Raw genomic sequence first — 17,918 nt, 5'->3', positions numbered from 1 at the left:
TAAACTTAGTTTAATCAAAATTGTAAAAAGAAATTCAAATTCTAAAAGCACATTTGCTCCAAACAATTTGGATATCTCTACCTATATGTGCATATTGACTCCTTATTAGCTGGCTTGGAAGTATAGATGACATTGCTATCAACGGTGCTGTAATTTTGAATTATATGCCAAAATCATTACCACTATGCATACCCACTTTTAATCTATAATTACATGCTGCTTCATATGACAATATATAGTTTAGTCTTGTGGACAGGCTGCTCCAGCAACCCAATTGTCTGCCAAAGCGATTCTAGCTCATTTGGGTTATTGGGCTGAGGGGGAACCCGAGGGAAAGCTCAGGCACAAACCCAAAGTCCGAGCGCTTGAGGGGAGAGTGATGCAAGCCGACGTCAGCCATGTTAAAAAAAAATTTACGTCAAGCGCGTGGGGGCGCGTCACCGACAAGGTTTGCAGGTGATGGGGCCTGCGCTGGACAAGCTGTCTGTAGCCGTTGTTGCGTGCAACGTGGCAGCCTCTCTGACACACCCCGACCGAGATCGGAGCGTGCTGGCCGTCACACAAAGGTGACGTAGCCATGTGCACGTGCGGAAGCTAATAAAGTAGTAATATAAAAGTACGAGTAATTAAAAACTAGCATACAAGTTACTAAAACAAGTGCTAGTAAGTGAGATACAATTTCAGAGCAGGTCTATAGCAGCCCAAACGAAAAAGACAACAGTAGTACGCCCGAAGGCGACCCTACAATGGGGAGTGTCTGTCAGAAACACCGGACAGCCCTCAGGGTAAACCACCGCAACGGCTAAGCAACTAGAACCTGGAGGGGCGCAAAACAAAAGCGTGAGTGGGCAAAAACAAAGCTCTTTGAAAACCATTTAGCAAAAATACATTCTAACCCCTCGCCGTAAAACCTGTATACTTCCCAGAAAATAATCATATAACCGTATGTATAAACACGCCAAACATGCTCAAGGGTATGCCAATCATGCTCAAGATATGCCATGCTAAAGCCTCATAATGAATGTAAGTGCCCCGGGTAAAAATCATATCAACGTCATAACATCTGGCAGCCGGAGTCACCTAACGTGACCTGTACGGCTGCATCTAGAGCTCAAATCTCAACTTTATAACTGAACCTGCCCACGAGTCGGAACCACTCAAGGTGGTCTGTACGACAGGCCTGGTTGTAACATATATATACGCTCTAGTGCTACGATCACGTGAAGGCTGTGCGAATAATCGTGAGTCACCTACGAGTTGGAACCACCTAATGTGGTTTGTACGACAGACCTATGCACCTAACTTGGATCCAAGCTGAGTGTGTGGTGCGGGAGGTGAACATCACGTGAAGGACTGTGCCCTACTCTGGGCGGGAGCACTAACACCGGGGGTGCAGGTTATGAGCTCTCTAAGTCTCTCAAACTACTACTGAAAGTAAATATGAATACCACTTACCTGACACTTACCTGTGCGTCCATAGCACCCAATATGCATATATATGTATGCCACTACTAATGCGTGCAATGATGCATAAACGATAATAATAACATGCATGGCATAAGGCAAATAACCCTTTTTACTCAATTTCTGGGAAAATAATTGTATATAGGTATATACGGAAAACAAAAGCCCACTCACTGGTATGTAGAAGGGTCGTAGCCCCCCTGCCTCGCGTGTGCACGCTCGTCCTCGGGGTACGTGTCACCTAAATGCGAAACAACTATAAAAACGTTAACTTTAAAGCACATAACTAACTTCTCGTAATAACTTCTCATACATTGCTCAAAATGGACAAATGAATATACCCACGTGCTCTACACAACCTCAAGATCACAACCATATTTTTAAAATAATTTTCCTCCGCCGCACGCGCCCCCACGCGCCGGCCAAGGCACGGACCTACGCGCCCCCCACGCGCGGCCACGTGCCATGCACACTGACGGTGTCAACAGACGCCGTCAGGAATATTCCGTTAAAACCCCGGAATATTCCGTTAAAACTAACAGGTTCCGTTAACGGCGTCAGGAATATTCCGTCAGAATTGACGGAATATTCTGTCGCCTTCTTCATTCAATCGCCGGCGACGTCGCCGGCGCCGGAAACTGGGAAAACCTGCAACTTGGGTTTTCTCGCTCATTTTTCCACCATTCTTCACGTTTCTTGCACCAAAATAAAGCCCTAAACTAGAAGAACACAACCATACACAATTTAAGGCCTAAAACTCACTAGATTATACCTGTGCAAATTCTTCAAAACCGGCCAACTTAGAACAGGACGATCCCGACGTCCAATTTTGTCCAACGAAGCACTCCGAGGCTCCTTGGGACCTCACCAACACAACTACAAGCTTCAAAAGTTCAAAAACTAACTAGATTAATCTTGCATGAACAGTGACTAAAACGGAGCTTGTAAAATCGACGTGAAAACGTCAAAGTCTTTACCTGAAATTGGTACCACTGGACTCCTCTCAGCTTCACGAACTTGATGGTGCACTTGGTTTCTTCGATCTGTTAAGGTTTGAGGGGTTTTGGGGTTTGTCCGTACGTTTTCAAAGAGGAAGAAAGGGAATGGGGCTCGGGGAACTCGCAGAGAGAGAGAGAGACAGAGAGAGACAGTGAGAGTGAGACAGTGTGTGTGTGTGTGGCCCTAATCTTGCCAACACCACACAAAACAACCAAAAACAATAATACGAAAACAAGCTAGGGGTAAAAGGGTCATTTCATATGCACGTTTCCGGTATTTCCGGGACGGGATGTCACACTCTCGGCCATTGAATTTCGATAGCTTTTTTTTCTAGACTGTTTGATTTCCAACGGTCAAAAAATTTTTCAAAACTCTCCCAAGGGCTAGATGACATGGCACAATCTGAGCCATTCGATTCCAGATCAATGGTCCACATTTTTCGGTTTAATTTTTTTTTTTTAATCTGATATGTTACCGGTATGCCACGTGTTACAATCTGGAGTGTTGGATTTCAAATGTTTTGCAATCCAACGGTAGAAATTAATTAAGTTAATAAAAAAAAATTTAAAAAATGTTAAAAATTAATAAAAAAATCTGAAAAAAAAAATTTTAATTAAAAAAAAAAGATTTTATTTTTCTATAAATACCTTATCTTTATCTTCCACCTTACACCGCACTTTCATATTTTCTCAAATACTTTCAACCACATTCCAATCTTTCTCTCAAAGTTTCTATATACTTTTGTTTCCAAAAAAAAAAAAGGCTAATGATGCAGGTACAAATTGGACACTTATTGAAGATGTTGCATTGTGTTCTAGTTGGGTTGAAGTTACTCATGATCTGATTATGGGTAATGAGATGCAGTTGCGAGAAATAAACTTAAAAAAAAACACCAAACAAAATTACATAAACATACAAAATAAAAAAAAACACACTAAATGAACTTCAAAAACACACAAACAAACTAAGAGCATTCTTCTTCCACCACAAGCTTATTTTTAAGTTTCTTGAGCTTGTTTCAATCTCCACAAGTGCTCTATCAGGTCACTTTGCCGGGTTTTGTGATAGTATGAGGATTGGAGTGAAGTATATCGTTGAATGAACCTTTCATTGTAACATCCATCCCTTTCTAATAGCTCGTATTACACGGGTTCTTTAGTGGCGTCTTGAGCACAATATATTTGTATTTTGGAATTGTTCATCATGTATGCATATGCTTGATTTTCCCATCCTCGCTATCCCATCCACTTGGTCTATAGATGCTCCATATGCAAGCATCCACAAGACATCATTAATTTTTTAGCTGAGGAAGGAGACCCCATGACACCAAAAGCATCCTTCTTTTGCACAAAGTAAGAATCATGGTTGCAAACAACAATCATGATTTTATTGAACAAATGTCGTTGCATTCTAAAATGAGGTCTAAAGTACACATCAGGGAATGCACTGTTATGGTCAAAATAATTGTCCTTGAGATCCTTACCTCGTCGTTGCCTACTTCTATCAATGTTTGCAGAACGCCTGGGTCTGGAGATCTCAGCCATAGCTTGGATTACTCAATGGGAATGTGAGGCTCTTTGGTTTCTTGCTTCGTCATCTCTCATTCTATCCTCCTCATCCTCTTCCTCTTCCATCTCATTTTCTCCCTCCTGGAGATTGAACATTTCTTCCCCTTGCTTAAACAATTATTTCTCTTACTTATCGATTTCCCAAAACATCCTTGAATAAGACATTATAAGAAGGAAGGAGAATCTATGTATAAGGATAGAGATTTTGAGAGATTTTGATTTTGGTGTGTGATTTCTTAGGATGGATGGTGGGTTATATGGAGACCAAATAAATGATTAGGTTGTAGATAATGTCACGTGGCACGCCATGATTCGTTAAAAATCTTATCAAAATCTATCCTCAAAGATTCTAAACAGATTGTAACACGTGGTGTGACGAGATTGGTTAAAAATCTTGTCGGAAATCTATCCTCAACGATTCTAAAAAAGTAACGACATGTGGCGTGACGGAATTGGATAAAAATCTTATCGAAATCTATCACCAAAAATTGTACTTTTGGATAATGACACGTAGTATAACGAGACCGGTTAAAAATCCTATTCAAAATTACAAATAAAATTATTTTTTATTATTTTATAAAAGAAAAAATACTAATATTTTATCGGCTTTTGCCATGGCTATTTAGTTTAGAGGTGGAGATGCAAAATGTAATTACTGTTCATTAAAGACAGGTACTATTCAATGAAAAAGATTCAATTGCCAATTGCCATGGGGAGCCCTTACACCTGGAATTGCTCTTAGCTGGCTTGGAAGTATGGATGATATTGCTATCAACGATCGGTGCTGTAATTTTGAATTATATACCAAAATCATTACCACTATGCATACCCACTTTTAATCTATAATTACATGCTGCTTCATATGCAACAATATATAGTTTATTTGAGACAGACAAACAGTTATGTATTGAGGTCACTCTGAAATATGCTGTGAGTAGAAGAAGGGGGCCAAATTCAAAGAAAAAAAAATCGTTAAGAAATAGATGATAAGAACAGAATATGTGGGAGTTGAGGAATCCGCATGAAACTGCATGAAAAGATAAGTGAGAGGAATATTGATTTTTCAACTCAATCCACTACTAAAGATATCAAATCTTCTGCATCCAAAATCATTACTTGGAAAAGTCGTGAGGTGGGCGCCCTCAGTGGATTCACACAGCCATTTAAAAAACTTATGGTGCATCGCAAATAAGGTTAAGAAAATCGAACTACGAATTATAGTTCCCAGTTTTTCTGATAATATAATTGTGGTCGTGGTTTGTCCAATAAGTTAGAAAATTCTAATAAGTGAATAGGCATCCTTTTCATTTAGTGAGTCTTGTATATAAGTAAATTTACTGGAGCTTTTATTTTTTTTTTATTTTTTAAGCTCAAATTTTTTGGAGTTTTAATGCTAATAAAAACAATAAAATTCCTTTTGGGTGCCAAAGCATTCTCGGAATGCCATGATGCAACAAAATGACACAAAAATATGATCTAAAATTATTTTTGTATAACTTTGCAAAACAGATTAAAGTATTCGCAAGATCTTACGCGTGTGCAATAATGCATGTCTAACTCATTTCGAGATGATTTTTGTTAAACTCCACGAACCCGATGAAGAACCATGAGTTATAGCCAGTTCAATAAGTAAAAAAAAAAAAAAAAAAAAAATCTATTAAGATCTACCAACACCACCAAGTTTGTTTAGCATTGCTTTGAGTTTGACAAGCCCCTAAACAAATGTGTTTGTTTTAAGGAAAATGGTAGGAAGATCATGCTTTTATATTATATTTTGTAAATTATATATATGATACGGCGGTTGATAGTTGGATTTTTTCTTTAATGATTTAAAGAATGAGTCCAACCATCAACTACCACATTATGTGATTTACAAAATATGATTCAAGTAAATGGTCTCTCTAATATCACTCTTAGCTTAATTTTAAGCTGAAATAGGTGAAAGCGTTATTATTGAGCACATAAAGGTTGCCAGTCTAGATGTATGTGGACTCAACTCAACAATCATATGTCACCGGCATATACTTGGAGCACATGAAGAACTTTTCATCTTGAAAGAAATTTCCAGTTTAAATCATTCTTATTGTTTTTTTTTACAAGCTAATATAAGAACAAAGAATCAAACCTATAACCTTGAATGTATAAAAGATAAATACGCCTAATGAATTGAGATACATGTCTCTTGCATAACTCTTACTACGCTAAATTGTAGCAAACATCCATAAACTATACCTAAAGAGACAAAGAACACACTGAGCAACCACCACCATGGACAAGGAGATGTAGAGGCGAAAACTGTAGAGGGTGAAGGCACGGGGAAGCGTAAGGAGATGTAAAAACTTGCATTTGGTAATTGTGTTCTAATGGAGATAATTTGCAAACGTGGTCTAAAGACGATTTCTTGTGTTTATGAAATACTTGTCTCACATCACTTGCATTAACCATCACGAAGACCTCTCCGTTGTCCATGCCAAGAACGACGGTTTCTAGTCACAATCTTCTTACATGACATTATTGGATTGGGAAGGCTTCGATCTACAAATGCCAGAAGAAAGTGTCGCCATTCGATGCCAAAAATGGTTTATCATTGTGGAGAATGAATCTCACATTAATAGAATGAGGGATTTTGCATGGACTTACAAATAAGTTTGGCTACCCTAGGCAAAGTAGCCTAACCTTTTATAAGCCCTACACCTCCTTACGTGTGACAAATTTTCAAGCCTAACACGTGGACAACACTGCTGGAGAGTTGACCTTTTGTAATTAGTTTAGTTACTTGTTTGGGTCCTTGTAATCAGCTTGTAATTAGGAAAGATATTCTTTCATGTTTCTTTCCTTGTGAATCAATCTTGTACATTATATATTTTCCTCCTTGGTGAGAAGAATAATATTAGAAAATTAAATCCCAAAGGTAAGCCCTAATTAGCATGGTATCAGAGTAGAGATCCTAGGATTTCTGCTCTGCCCGTTCCCTCAAGCAAACTCAACCCTCTCATGGAGAACCTACCACCACTCCATGGTGGAAACAACCCCATCTTAACTGATTCTACTATTATACTAAACACTGCAACCCTAAACACTATTACCCTAACTGACCCTACCATGAATCTTACCCCACCTCTACCACAAGTTGTTACACAGATTGTCCATCATGATTCTTCTACTGCTTCGATTAGCATCAAACTCAGTGGTGATAATTATGGAGTTTGGTCTCAAATTGTTGAAATGTTCGTTGCTGGAAAAGACAAGTTAGGCTACTTGTTTGGGAGTAATCCCCATCCATCTATCGACGATATGGCCTTCACTAAATGGCATACGAAGAACGTCATTGTAGGGTTGGCTCATCAATTATATGGAACCCAGTTTGATTTGGTATTTTCTTCGACTACCGACGGCAAAGGAAGTGTGGGACGCAGTTGCTAGCACATATTATGATGGCTCCAATATATCTCAAGTTTATGATCTTACTTGTAAGGCCTCTCGTATGAGGCAAGACGGACGATCGATGGAGACATACTATAGTGATCTTCAATCTTTGTGGCAAGAGATTGATTATCGTTAACCCAATCTAATGAAGTGCGGTACTGATATTGAAATTTATAATAAAATTATTCAAACGGATCGTGTTTACACTTTTCTTGCAGGATTGGATGAGATGTTTGATAAAATTTGTAGTGATATTCTACAAATTAAGCTCATTCCTTCCCTCGAATAAACCTTTGCCTATGTTTGCGAGGAAGGAATGAGACATGTTGTTATGAATATCGAAGGACAATTGCCAAGTGAGACAACAATGGTGGCTCGGCCTGCAGCACGAGTCGCGACTCCACTCATCCCTGCGCCTCTGAAAAGCCCAACTGCACAGAGCCAGGACTGCAGCCTTAGGTTACTGCCCTGAGCCCAGCATGTGGCTCACTCTTTGCTGTTAAGATAGCCTCATACCCCACCATGGATCACCGTCATCCTCGTTCCAAACCACCCGTCTTGGCTGGTGATTGTACTTGCTGCGGTAGTGAGAAGTATAACCACGATAATTGTTTTCAATTGCACGGCTATCTTGACTGGTGGGAACCTTTGAAGCCTTGGAAACAACGGGAATGGGACAAGCAAGCCAAGCTTGGGCAAGCCAATCTTGCCACCTCCGTATCCCAACTATCTTTGATATCTCAGGATGATCCTTCTCCTGTTTCGAGTTCTTCCGATATGTTTCTAGAGTCCTCAGGTAACTGTGGTTATGCTTTTAATATGAATAGCGATGATACTCAGTCCGGATGGATCATTAACTCCGGTGCCACACACTATATAACTTATGATCCCACTGATTTAGCTTATGATACCGTTCCACAACGACATAATATTACTAATGCTAATGGTGTCACATCACCGGTAACTGCCGCTGGCACCGCGCGCCTCACGCCAACCATCTCTTTGCCTCATACATTACTTGTACCTTCACTAAAGCATAAATTAATGTCTCATGGCCAAGCTACTGAACAATTAAACTATTGTGTGCTAATGTATCCAAAGTTTTATCTTATTTAGGATATTCTCACAAAGGAGATAATTGGGCATGGTACTAAGATGGGGATCTCTATTTTGTGGATGATGTCAATACACGACGAGTCAATCTCGCCTAAGGAGCCGGTGATCACAAACGGCATCAGATATGGTAATGACATCACCATTTGGGTCATCCATCTTTCAGTTATTTGCAGCATATGTTTCCAGATTTATTTATTGGTTGTTCAGTTTCAGACTTTAAATGTGACACTTGCATACTTGCCACCGTGTTTCTTATCCGTTGAATTCTAATAAAAGTGTTATTCCTTTTGGTCTTGTTCATTCGGATGTTTGGGGAACATCGCCGATTACTACTTCATCTGGTATTAGGTGGTTTGTAACTTTCATAGATGATTGCACATAGATGACCTGGTTATACTTTCTTAAGCATAAAAGTGATGTATTTTCGACTTTTAAGACCTTCCACACCATGGTTTAAACACAACTTTCTACTAAAATCTGGATTTTGTGTCTTGATAATGGCGGTGAATATGTTAATAATGATTTTTCACATTATTTAACTAATCACGGAATTCTACATGAAACTACATGTCCTCAACAAAATGAGGTGATGAGCACAAAAATCGCCATTTCTTAGAAACGGCCCGCTCACTCTTGATTGGGGCGCATGTTTCCCACTTCTATGTTGCTTTTCAAACTGCCACTTATCTTGTCAACAACCTGTCATCCAAACTGTTACATTTTCTTACACCCTTACAAGTCATTGCTACATTCGTGCATCTATTGTCTGTTTTGGTACTCCCACCTCGAGTTTTTAGATGTGTTGCATTTGCTCATCTTCATAAAAATCAACGGACGAAACTTGATCCATGTGTTCTCCGTTGTATTTTTATGGGGTATAGACTTCATCAGAAAGGGTACCGTTGTTACCACCCTCCTTCACGTCGAATGTATGTTACTATGGATGTTACTTTTTTCGAGTCCAAGATGTATTACCCTTCAGCTTTTTCCAATCCTACTCCTCAAGGGGAGACACTACATGACGAGAATGATTGGTCCATGGGTGCTACCATTGATCTTCCATTGCCACTAGCCAAACCAGCAGCTGAGCCTACAGCGGCTACGCTGCCAACCCAACCAACAGAACCAACGGCAACAGTAATGCTGCCCACAGAACCAACAGTAGGCACGGCAGCGCCGTCCTTACCCACAGCAACAGTACTGCCACTTGCCAATTCTAAGACTTCAACTGATACTACTCCCCCTCATCTCTAAATATAATACCACCAAATGACCATACTCCTGCGAATATTCCTAAGGTAAGCTCTACTATCCTTGTTGATGTATCCGATAATCCAAATTATCAATTACCTTTCAGTCACAACCGAGGAAAACCAGCCAATCGATATTCGCTGGAAACAATGAAAGGCTCTAAATACCATATTGCTAATTATATGTCGTCACAAAAATTATTAGAACCCGACAAAGCTTTGGTATAACAAATATCCAATGATAGCACACCAAGTTCATTGAATGAGGCACTATCTGACAACCAATGGACCAAAGCAATTGAGGAAGAAATGGATGCACTTCAGAAAAATCAAACATGGGATTTAGTTCCATTACCTCGAGGAAAGAAGAGAGTCAAATGTCGATGGGTGTACACTATTAAGTATAAAGCTGATGGGTCCATTGAACGATACAAAGCACGATTGGTGGCCAAGGGATACGCTCAGACGTATGGTGTTGATTATACAGATACATTTGCCCCGGTAGCAAAGATTAATACGGTAAGAGTGTTGTTTTCATTGACAGCCAAATTAGATTGGCCATTACAGCAATTTGATGTGAAAAATGCTTTCTTACATGGCAATATTAAAGAAGAAGTGTATATGGATATTCCACCTGGTTATGCATCAGTTTCACAACCCGGAGTAGTGTGCAAGTTGAATAAAGCATTGTATGGACTAAAACAATCACCGCAGGCATGGTTTGGTAGGTTCTGGACAGCTATGAGGAAATATGGATTCTGGTAGAGCAATGCCGATTATACACTTTTCTTGAAACGTTGAATGGGAAAATTGACGACACTTATTATTTATGTGGATGATATGATTGTTACGGGTGATGATAAAGACGAAATTTCAAGGCTAAAGGATTTCTTAGAAACCGAGTTCGAGATGAAAGATCTTGGTGGATTGAAATATTTATTCGGAATAGAAGTAGCTCAATCTAAACAGGGTATATTTCTATCTTAAAGAAAATATGTTTTGGACTTGTTAGCTGAAATAGGGATGCTTGATTGTAAACCAACTGACACCCTCATAGTCCAGAATCACCATCTTGTCGTGCACCCTGATCAAGTTCCCACTAACAGAGATCGTTATCAAAGTTTAGTTGGGAGGTTAATTTATTTATCTCATACCAGGCCTAATATTGCATATGCAGTAAGTGTTGTTAGTCAATTTATGCATTCCTCGAGTGATACACATATGTGTGCGGTTGAACGCATCGTACGATACCTAAAGTCCTCCTCGAGAAAGGCATCATGTTTTTCAAAAATGATCATTGCTGGATATAAGGTTATATAGATGCAGATTGGGCAGGAAACATTACTGATCGACGATCTACATTTGGATACTTTACATTTGTGGGGGGTAATTTAGTGACTTGGCGGAGTAAGAAACATAAAGTGGTTGCTTTATCAAGTGTAGAGGCAGAATACAGGGGTATGGTCAAAGGAGTATATGAATTATTATGACTTTGGAGGTTACTTGCTGAGCTCGGGTGTCCTTCAAAGTTGGCCTCAGATTTGGTTTGCGATAATAAAGCAGCTATTGATATCTCACACAACCCAATCCAGCATGATAGCACGAAACATGTGGAAGTTGACAAACACTTCATTAAAGAGAAGTTGGATGGGAATATTATTCAATTCCCATTCGTAAAGTCAGAGGATCAATTGGCGAACATCTTAACTAAAGCTGTTGCAAGTCAAGCTTTCTACAACTCTCTCGTCAAGTTGGGCATGCACTACATTTATGCACCAACTTGAAGGGGAGTGTTGGAGAGTTGACCTTTTGTAATTAGTTTAGTTACTTGTTTGGGTCCTTGTAATCTACTTGTAACTAGGAAAGATATTATTTGATGTTTCTTTTCTTGTAAATCAATATTATTTGATGTTTCTTTTCTTGTAAATCAATCTTGTACATTATATATTTTCCTTGGTAAGAAGAATAATATCAGAAAATTAAACCCCAAAGATAAGTCCTAATTAGTAAACACAAATGGGATGACGTGGAGCGCGTGTGGCCGTTGAGCTTTGCATGTAAGACAACTTGCTCTGATACCGTGAAGAAAGTTAGGATTCCACTATAAAACCAATAGGTAATATGAGCAGTAACCCAACTTATTTATAGCCTATTCAAAATCTCTTCACTCATCAATGTGGGTTTAAATCCAAATTGATGGGAGGAGAGAGGAGGTGCATGCCAACCACCTCCCAGCGCGTGCCAACGCATGGAGATGTGTGGTGGCGCGTGTCGACCTTCCGCCTGCGCGGTGCTGTGGCGTCGAACACTGGCTTTCATGCGCTAGAAATGATAGTTCAAGCCCTGTTTTTCAATAATCTTTATAGTATTTGAGCTACTAAATAAAGGTTGTTTTTTACTTTAGGAAAGTTATCTCGAGTGTACAAGAGCGTGCAAGACATGGCGGCTACGACCGTACGGTGTATATGTATAGGCTTTTGCCTTTAAACTATATTATACATATATGTTTTCAAAACTGTTGTTACATGATACTTTTATATCATGCTTTACTTTTACTTAGATAATGCAAGTGTTTTATGTGTTGACGATGATGTGATTTATAATCTTGTGAACCCCACTTTGGAACGTTTTGCTACTATGAAATCCTTTGTACGAAATTATGATTTGTGACACTTGTGATTTGAGAGATTATCCATGGCATGTTTATATATGACTTATCCGTGCATCACGCATGCTTACACGATGTCTATAGTATTGTTCGGTGTCAGGACCAACTTCATATGTATGTTCACATGCACCGTTACGCATTGAATTCATTGTAGGTGTTAGCTTGTACTAGTTTGTGTGATGTAACTAGAATTTGTATGTGATGTAACTAGGATTTGTATGTGATGCACTTAGCGCCAGCTTCACATGTATGTAATATTACTAGAGCGTAGATTTATATACCCAACATGTTCATGTCAAAAAACTCTGCATGAGCTCGTATGTCTGCATTATCTGACGGGCATACCATATCTGTTTTATTGATGATTGCGTTAAACCTGTTTTCTAGTTATACTTGATTTTCACTGATGCCATGGTATTCCTTATGTGTTGCGGTTTACAATATGATACTTTGGAACTATAATTTCTGATTTACAATATGATACTTGATTTTGCCTACTCGTATTTTTTGTTTTGCACCCCTCCAAGATTTAGTAAGTTTTGGGGTTTTTGACGTTGAGCGATGGTGGCATAATCTTTCCTCATCAGTGTAGGGATTGTTCTTACTAACTTTGTAGTTAACAACTTCAGATGTGTTATGTTGTATACTTCAGCTATGGATATTTAGACGCTCTAGATTCCATTACCTACATAATACATTATAATTTATGGTCCATCACACTCACTACGTACTCTAGTATTTTATTCTTTTTATATCTTACTTTAATTTATTCATATTTTTCCACATCATTTTTACTTTATGGCTTTGTCCCCTTCAAATTTCGACCAACATACCTTGATTGCAGGGGTCACTTGGATATCCAGGTCTGAGTCTGTCACTAGCACGAGTGCTATGACTTGAACCAACCAAGTTTAGCCATGACTTTGTATTTTGAGGCATCAACACTTTGTGATGTGAATCAGATGGATCAGATGGTTGAAAGGACAAAAAAAACAATTAAAAAGATATAAAATTAGCATCAAAGTCAAAACATAACAAATTTGAGCCCTGGTGTCCGATTTGGACCCTTTGACACACCGTTTCAAAGAGAACGACAATGCGAACAGGATGCAACGCTTTTCTGGCAGAAAATATCTGAATTCCATTGTTTACTCATCTTTTTGTTTCCGTATAATGTTCGGTTCTTCTCACCATCTGTTTTGTCGTTTTTTTCTCCATTTTTCTTTAATTGTTTGATAACCATAATATGAGAAAAATGAAGATTATGATCCGGTTACTTTTCCTCTTAGAATTATGATTGGAATATATGGCAAATACAACTTTTCCCCTTCAAATTCAATTTAACCCTAACCCTATATCTGAAGAATCCTTTTTTTTTTTTTTGAACTTGTCACACAATTAGTTGGAAAACAATCAAATAAAAGTTTAGCCTTGGTGCTTTTCCATAACATTTCTTAGATCAACTTCACCAAAGCCGGATGTGGTCGAATATCCTAATGGATAGAGTGTTGGGTTTTTATTCATATGTTCCATGTTCGACATTCCCACCTCTCCTGAATTATTGTAATAATTTCGAACTATCCTCATCCCCTAATAATAGTAAAAATTAAAAATATTAAAAAACAACTTCAGCATAGACAAGTGAAATTCCTCCAGTAAGAACCATTACTCAATTCATGAATATCTCATAAAAGAGAGCGCAAACAAAAGCCGTAATTCTCTTTAGTGTTACCCATGGGCCATGAAAGAGCCTAAATAAAGGCCTACATTCTCTAAGTGCTTCCCAAACCCCTTTTTTTTAGTATATCAATATTTTTATACTAGGTAAGGAAAAGTTGGGTTAAGTTACATAATAGACAACTTAATTTGGCATTTAATTTGTCATTCAAGATATTCGAACCTAAAACCTCTCATTTCTAAATAAAGAATAATACCACCAGACTGTAGTATTTAATGGCTTTCCAAATCCCTTTTTAAACAAACCAAATTTTGAAAGTTAGAGAAACAAAATAAGTCAAATCAGGGTGACTGAATTGGGCTCTTTGAGAGATCTTATATATTTATTCTTTAACAAATTTACGAGTATTCAATCAGATTTTTAAATGATTGTTTAATAGTGTATTCATTTAAAATCTAAGAGAGTCTATAAAACCATATTCATTTCATATCCTTTGTTTACTAACACTTTAAAGTCACCTGAAAATTCAAGATCTCTTTGAAAGAATGTGTTTATCTCATACTCATTCATTCTCAGCATCAATCCTTTATATTCACATTCCTTACCAAACAATTAAACATGTAAAGAGTTTATAAAAGTTTAAGTGTATTCGTTAAGAATTGATTTTAAAGAAAAATCAAGCAACTATCGGTCTTATGCTTCCACGTGGCAAATATCTAGGGCTGAGATGATGCCAGTTGGTTCTTATTATGAAAACTTAAATCTAATTGCCAGCTTCGTTTTTCTCATTTCTGTGAGTGCTAATTACATTTTATGACACATGAAACCTTACTACCAGGTTGGACTCACTTGTCGGACTTTGGCCGACTTGCTCACAATCATCCCCACCTTCAAAGTCTTACCAAGGCTTTGGCTGTCAAACGGCAATATATATATTTATAACACTGTAGATACCATATGGCTGCAGCCTGGTCGGCCAAAACCCTAACTAGGACTCCACAAGTGGTAAACAATTGTTGAAATGGAAAAGTTGGAATCAATCAAACATTAAGGTGGTGATGTTTTTAGACAAGTTTGTCATCATCAATGATAATTCTCATACTATTATGTCATACAATTAATCTTAATTCATTGATAACTCATGCATGCATGTATTATTACTATTTTATTTTAGAATTCAAATTTGGCACCATTCTAACATTAAAAATATATGTATCAGTAGAATTCAAATTTTAATATTAAGAAGAGACGTGTCATTAGATAAAAAATAAAAAAATAAAAAAAAAGTAGTTAGTATTTTGGCACGCTTGCATAATAAATTTAAGATATTTGTCAATAATATTTATAAATATAATTTTCGTAAATAATTTAAGCGCACACAAAATGTGCTAATTAAAATCTCATGTCACAATAAGAATAATTCCTTTGTTCTCTTTATAATCTCAAAGAGCAAGATCTTATGTGATTCGAACTGTCAAGTATATAAACTATTAAACAATCCCCACCCCGCTCCCCCTCCAAAAAAAACAATGGTACTTATTTTTAGTAATACTTCTTGCCATGATCGATAGAACAAGGAAACAAATTAAGAAGTAGACTGAAGTCATCATATCAAGCTGATTCAAAATCATCTTATTTATCATTATGTGGGGATTGTCTAAGAGTTGTTATCACTTCATCCAAAATAGAAAGAAAGAAAAGTGACTAGTTTTTTTGTATGTGTTCTACCTAGATTCTATATATAATTTAAAGCATATATATGTGCTTAAATTAGTTCCACTATGAAACACCAAAGGCAAAACAAGTTGGAAATAAATATAAAAGAAAAGATACAAATTAATTTTGTTGGTTTCTTTACAGGTATCCAAACATATAATGATCCCACCATAATACAACAAAAACTAATAGAAGTGATATATATATATATATATATATATATATATATATAATTAAGACCAAACATACCAAAATACTTGTTTTTCAAATGTGTGTGTGTATATATATAATTAGAGAGTAACAAGTCTAGTTTAACATGAGTAAGTTTTGTAATTTGTTTGTCCTTGGTACAATTGAAATTGCATAGCATGCTATGACTATGAAAGAAATTAAATAATTTCTAGGTAATTAATATCTAGAATGCAGGCCTTCCTTCTCTCCCTAAATAAATATAATTCTTCGCTACCAACAAGCTAGTTGTCCTATCTCTCCCTCTCTCTCTCTCTCTCTCTCTCCCTTTCTCTATCCCTCTCTCTCTCTCTGTCTCCATCTCTCCCTTCTCTCTTTCTCATCACTCTTTCTCGGTTAATTGTTTGGTTTTGGCGATGGAGTCTAGTCGGGCAAATCAAGAAAATTCAGACCAGGTGATGACATCGGATGATCAACAACAAGAAGGAGCAAACAAACAAGCAGCAAAGTTGTATGAGTGCAATTTTTGTAAAAGAGGGTTTACTAATGCACAAGCTTTAGGAGGGCACATGAACATTCACCGAAAAGACAAGGCCAAGCTCAAGCAAGTCTCCTCATCTAATACTATCGAAACTAAACACCACCACCAACAACAACAAAAACAATACCTTTTGGACATCCCAAAGATGCCATCCTTGTACTCTCCAATACTCCCTACCATCAATTCTTTGCAACACAATAAGCCTATTGGTCGTGATATTGATAGAAACACAATAAGGGCACCATGGCCTTGGTTTCTCAGTGAAGAAAGTGACACCACTATGCAACAACTCGCACTGCTTTCTCAAACACCATCACATAACAAGGATCATCAAAATCCAGGTACACCACAAGTTCGCGGGGATCAACTTGAAAAGAGTTTGCAGTTATCAGGTTCGGAGTTAGACCTTGAGCTTAGACTAGGACCTGAGCCTCAAAATTCGTCGTCATCAACGGCAAATACTACAAGAAAGTTCTTCTGATGAATCTGAAATTACTCTATTTCAATCCCGGTATCTTAATTTCTTTCATGTTTATACATTTTAATTTATTTATTCATTATGTTGTTGATTCATAATTTATTGGTATTGTGTATCGAATTTTCATTTGAGTTCGTACATAATTAACCTTGTGTTGTTGGGAAGGGTTCAATTTGATTGTTCAAATCTTCAAAATTAATAAAGAAACTGAAGATTTTCAAGATTTTATATATTTATGAGTTTCAAAGCGCATGCATCTTGACCGAATTATATACATTATTTAGCCTTAATGATCGATCGAGGAACTGAAAGTAGTGATTGAAGCGAATAAAACTCCCTTTTAGTGATTGATAGACCGTGTTTATAAATACATTGAATCAGAATGCAAGGAAATATGAAAAAGCTATATATACACATGTGCCTTTGTTGTGTAGAAATTAGGGTTTACAAATGTCCGATGTTGCTGAAGACATTTGACAGAACCCTAGCCAGATGCATGTAGCCAAGGCTTATGCGCGCTGTATGCTTGCCCACATCTCAAAAAATCATGACTTGCCAATTCTTGTTTTTGTAAAGGATGTGAGGAGATATAGGAAGAGTTAAATTTCCATGATCTTCAAATTAAGCAAAATGATGCATATTAAGAGAAAGACCCAGTTGGTGCTTTGGATGATGGAAAAAATTAGAGTCATATGCTTAGTAATGTAGCCAATACATGGACTAATTAATTTGATATTATGCCTGTCTTAAGTTCTATCGATTTTCTTTTTCTTGGCGCATACATATCAAATACTACATACATTGTGCAAATAATGTTGTCAATAT

The 17,918-nt window shown here is 37.5% G+C and overlaps 1 protein-coding gene across 1 annotated transcript; it reads left to right on the top strand.

Moving 5' to 3' along the window:
* The first annotated feature begins 16,490 nt into the window (after positions 1–16,490).
* Positions 16,491–17,096, top strand: LOC137715015 (uncharacterized). The gene has a single exon (XM_068454214.2). The coding sequence runs from the start codon at positions 16,491–16,493 to the stop codon at positions 17,094–17,096; it is 606 nt and encodes a 201-aa protein (XP_068310315.2).
* Positions 17,097–17,918: the final 822 nt, after the last annotated feature.

Source organism: Pyrus communis, chromosome 3, assembly GCF_041283825.1.
Source record: "Pyrus communis isolate YQ-2024b chromosome 3, ASM4128382v1, whole genome shotgun sequence".
Classification (NCBI taxonomy): domain Eukaryota; kingdom Viridiplantae; phylum Streptophyta; class Magnoliopsida; order Rosales; family Rosaceae; genus Pyrus; species Pyrus communis.
This window is presented reverse-complemented; position numbering and strand designations above follow the sequence as displayed.

What these genes read in the sequence shown, in the direction of transcription:
- LOC137715015 (XM_068454214.2), top strand. Translation starts at nt 16,491, where the DNA reads ATGGAGTCTAGTCGGGCAAATCAAGAAAATTCAGACCAGGTGATGACA.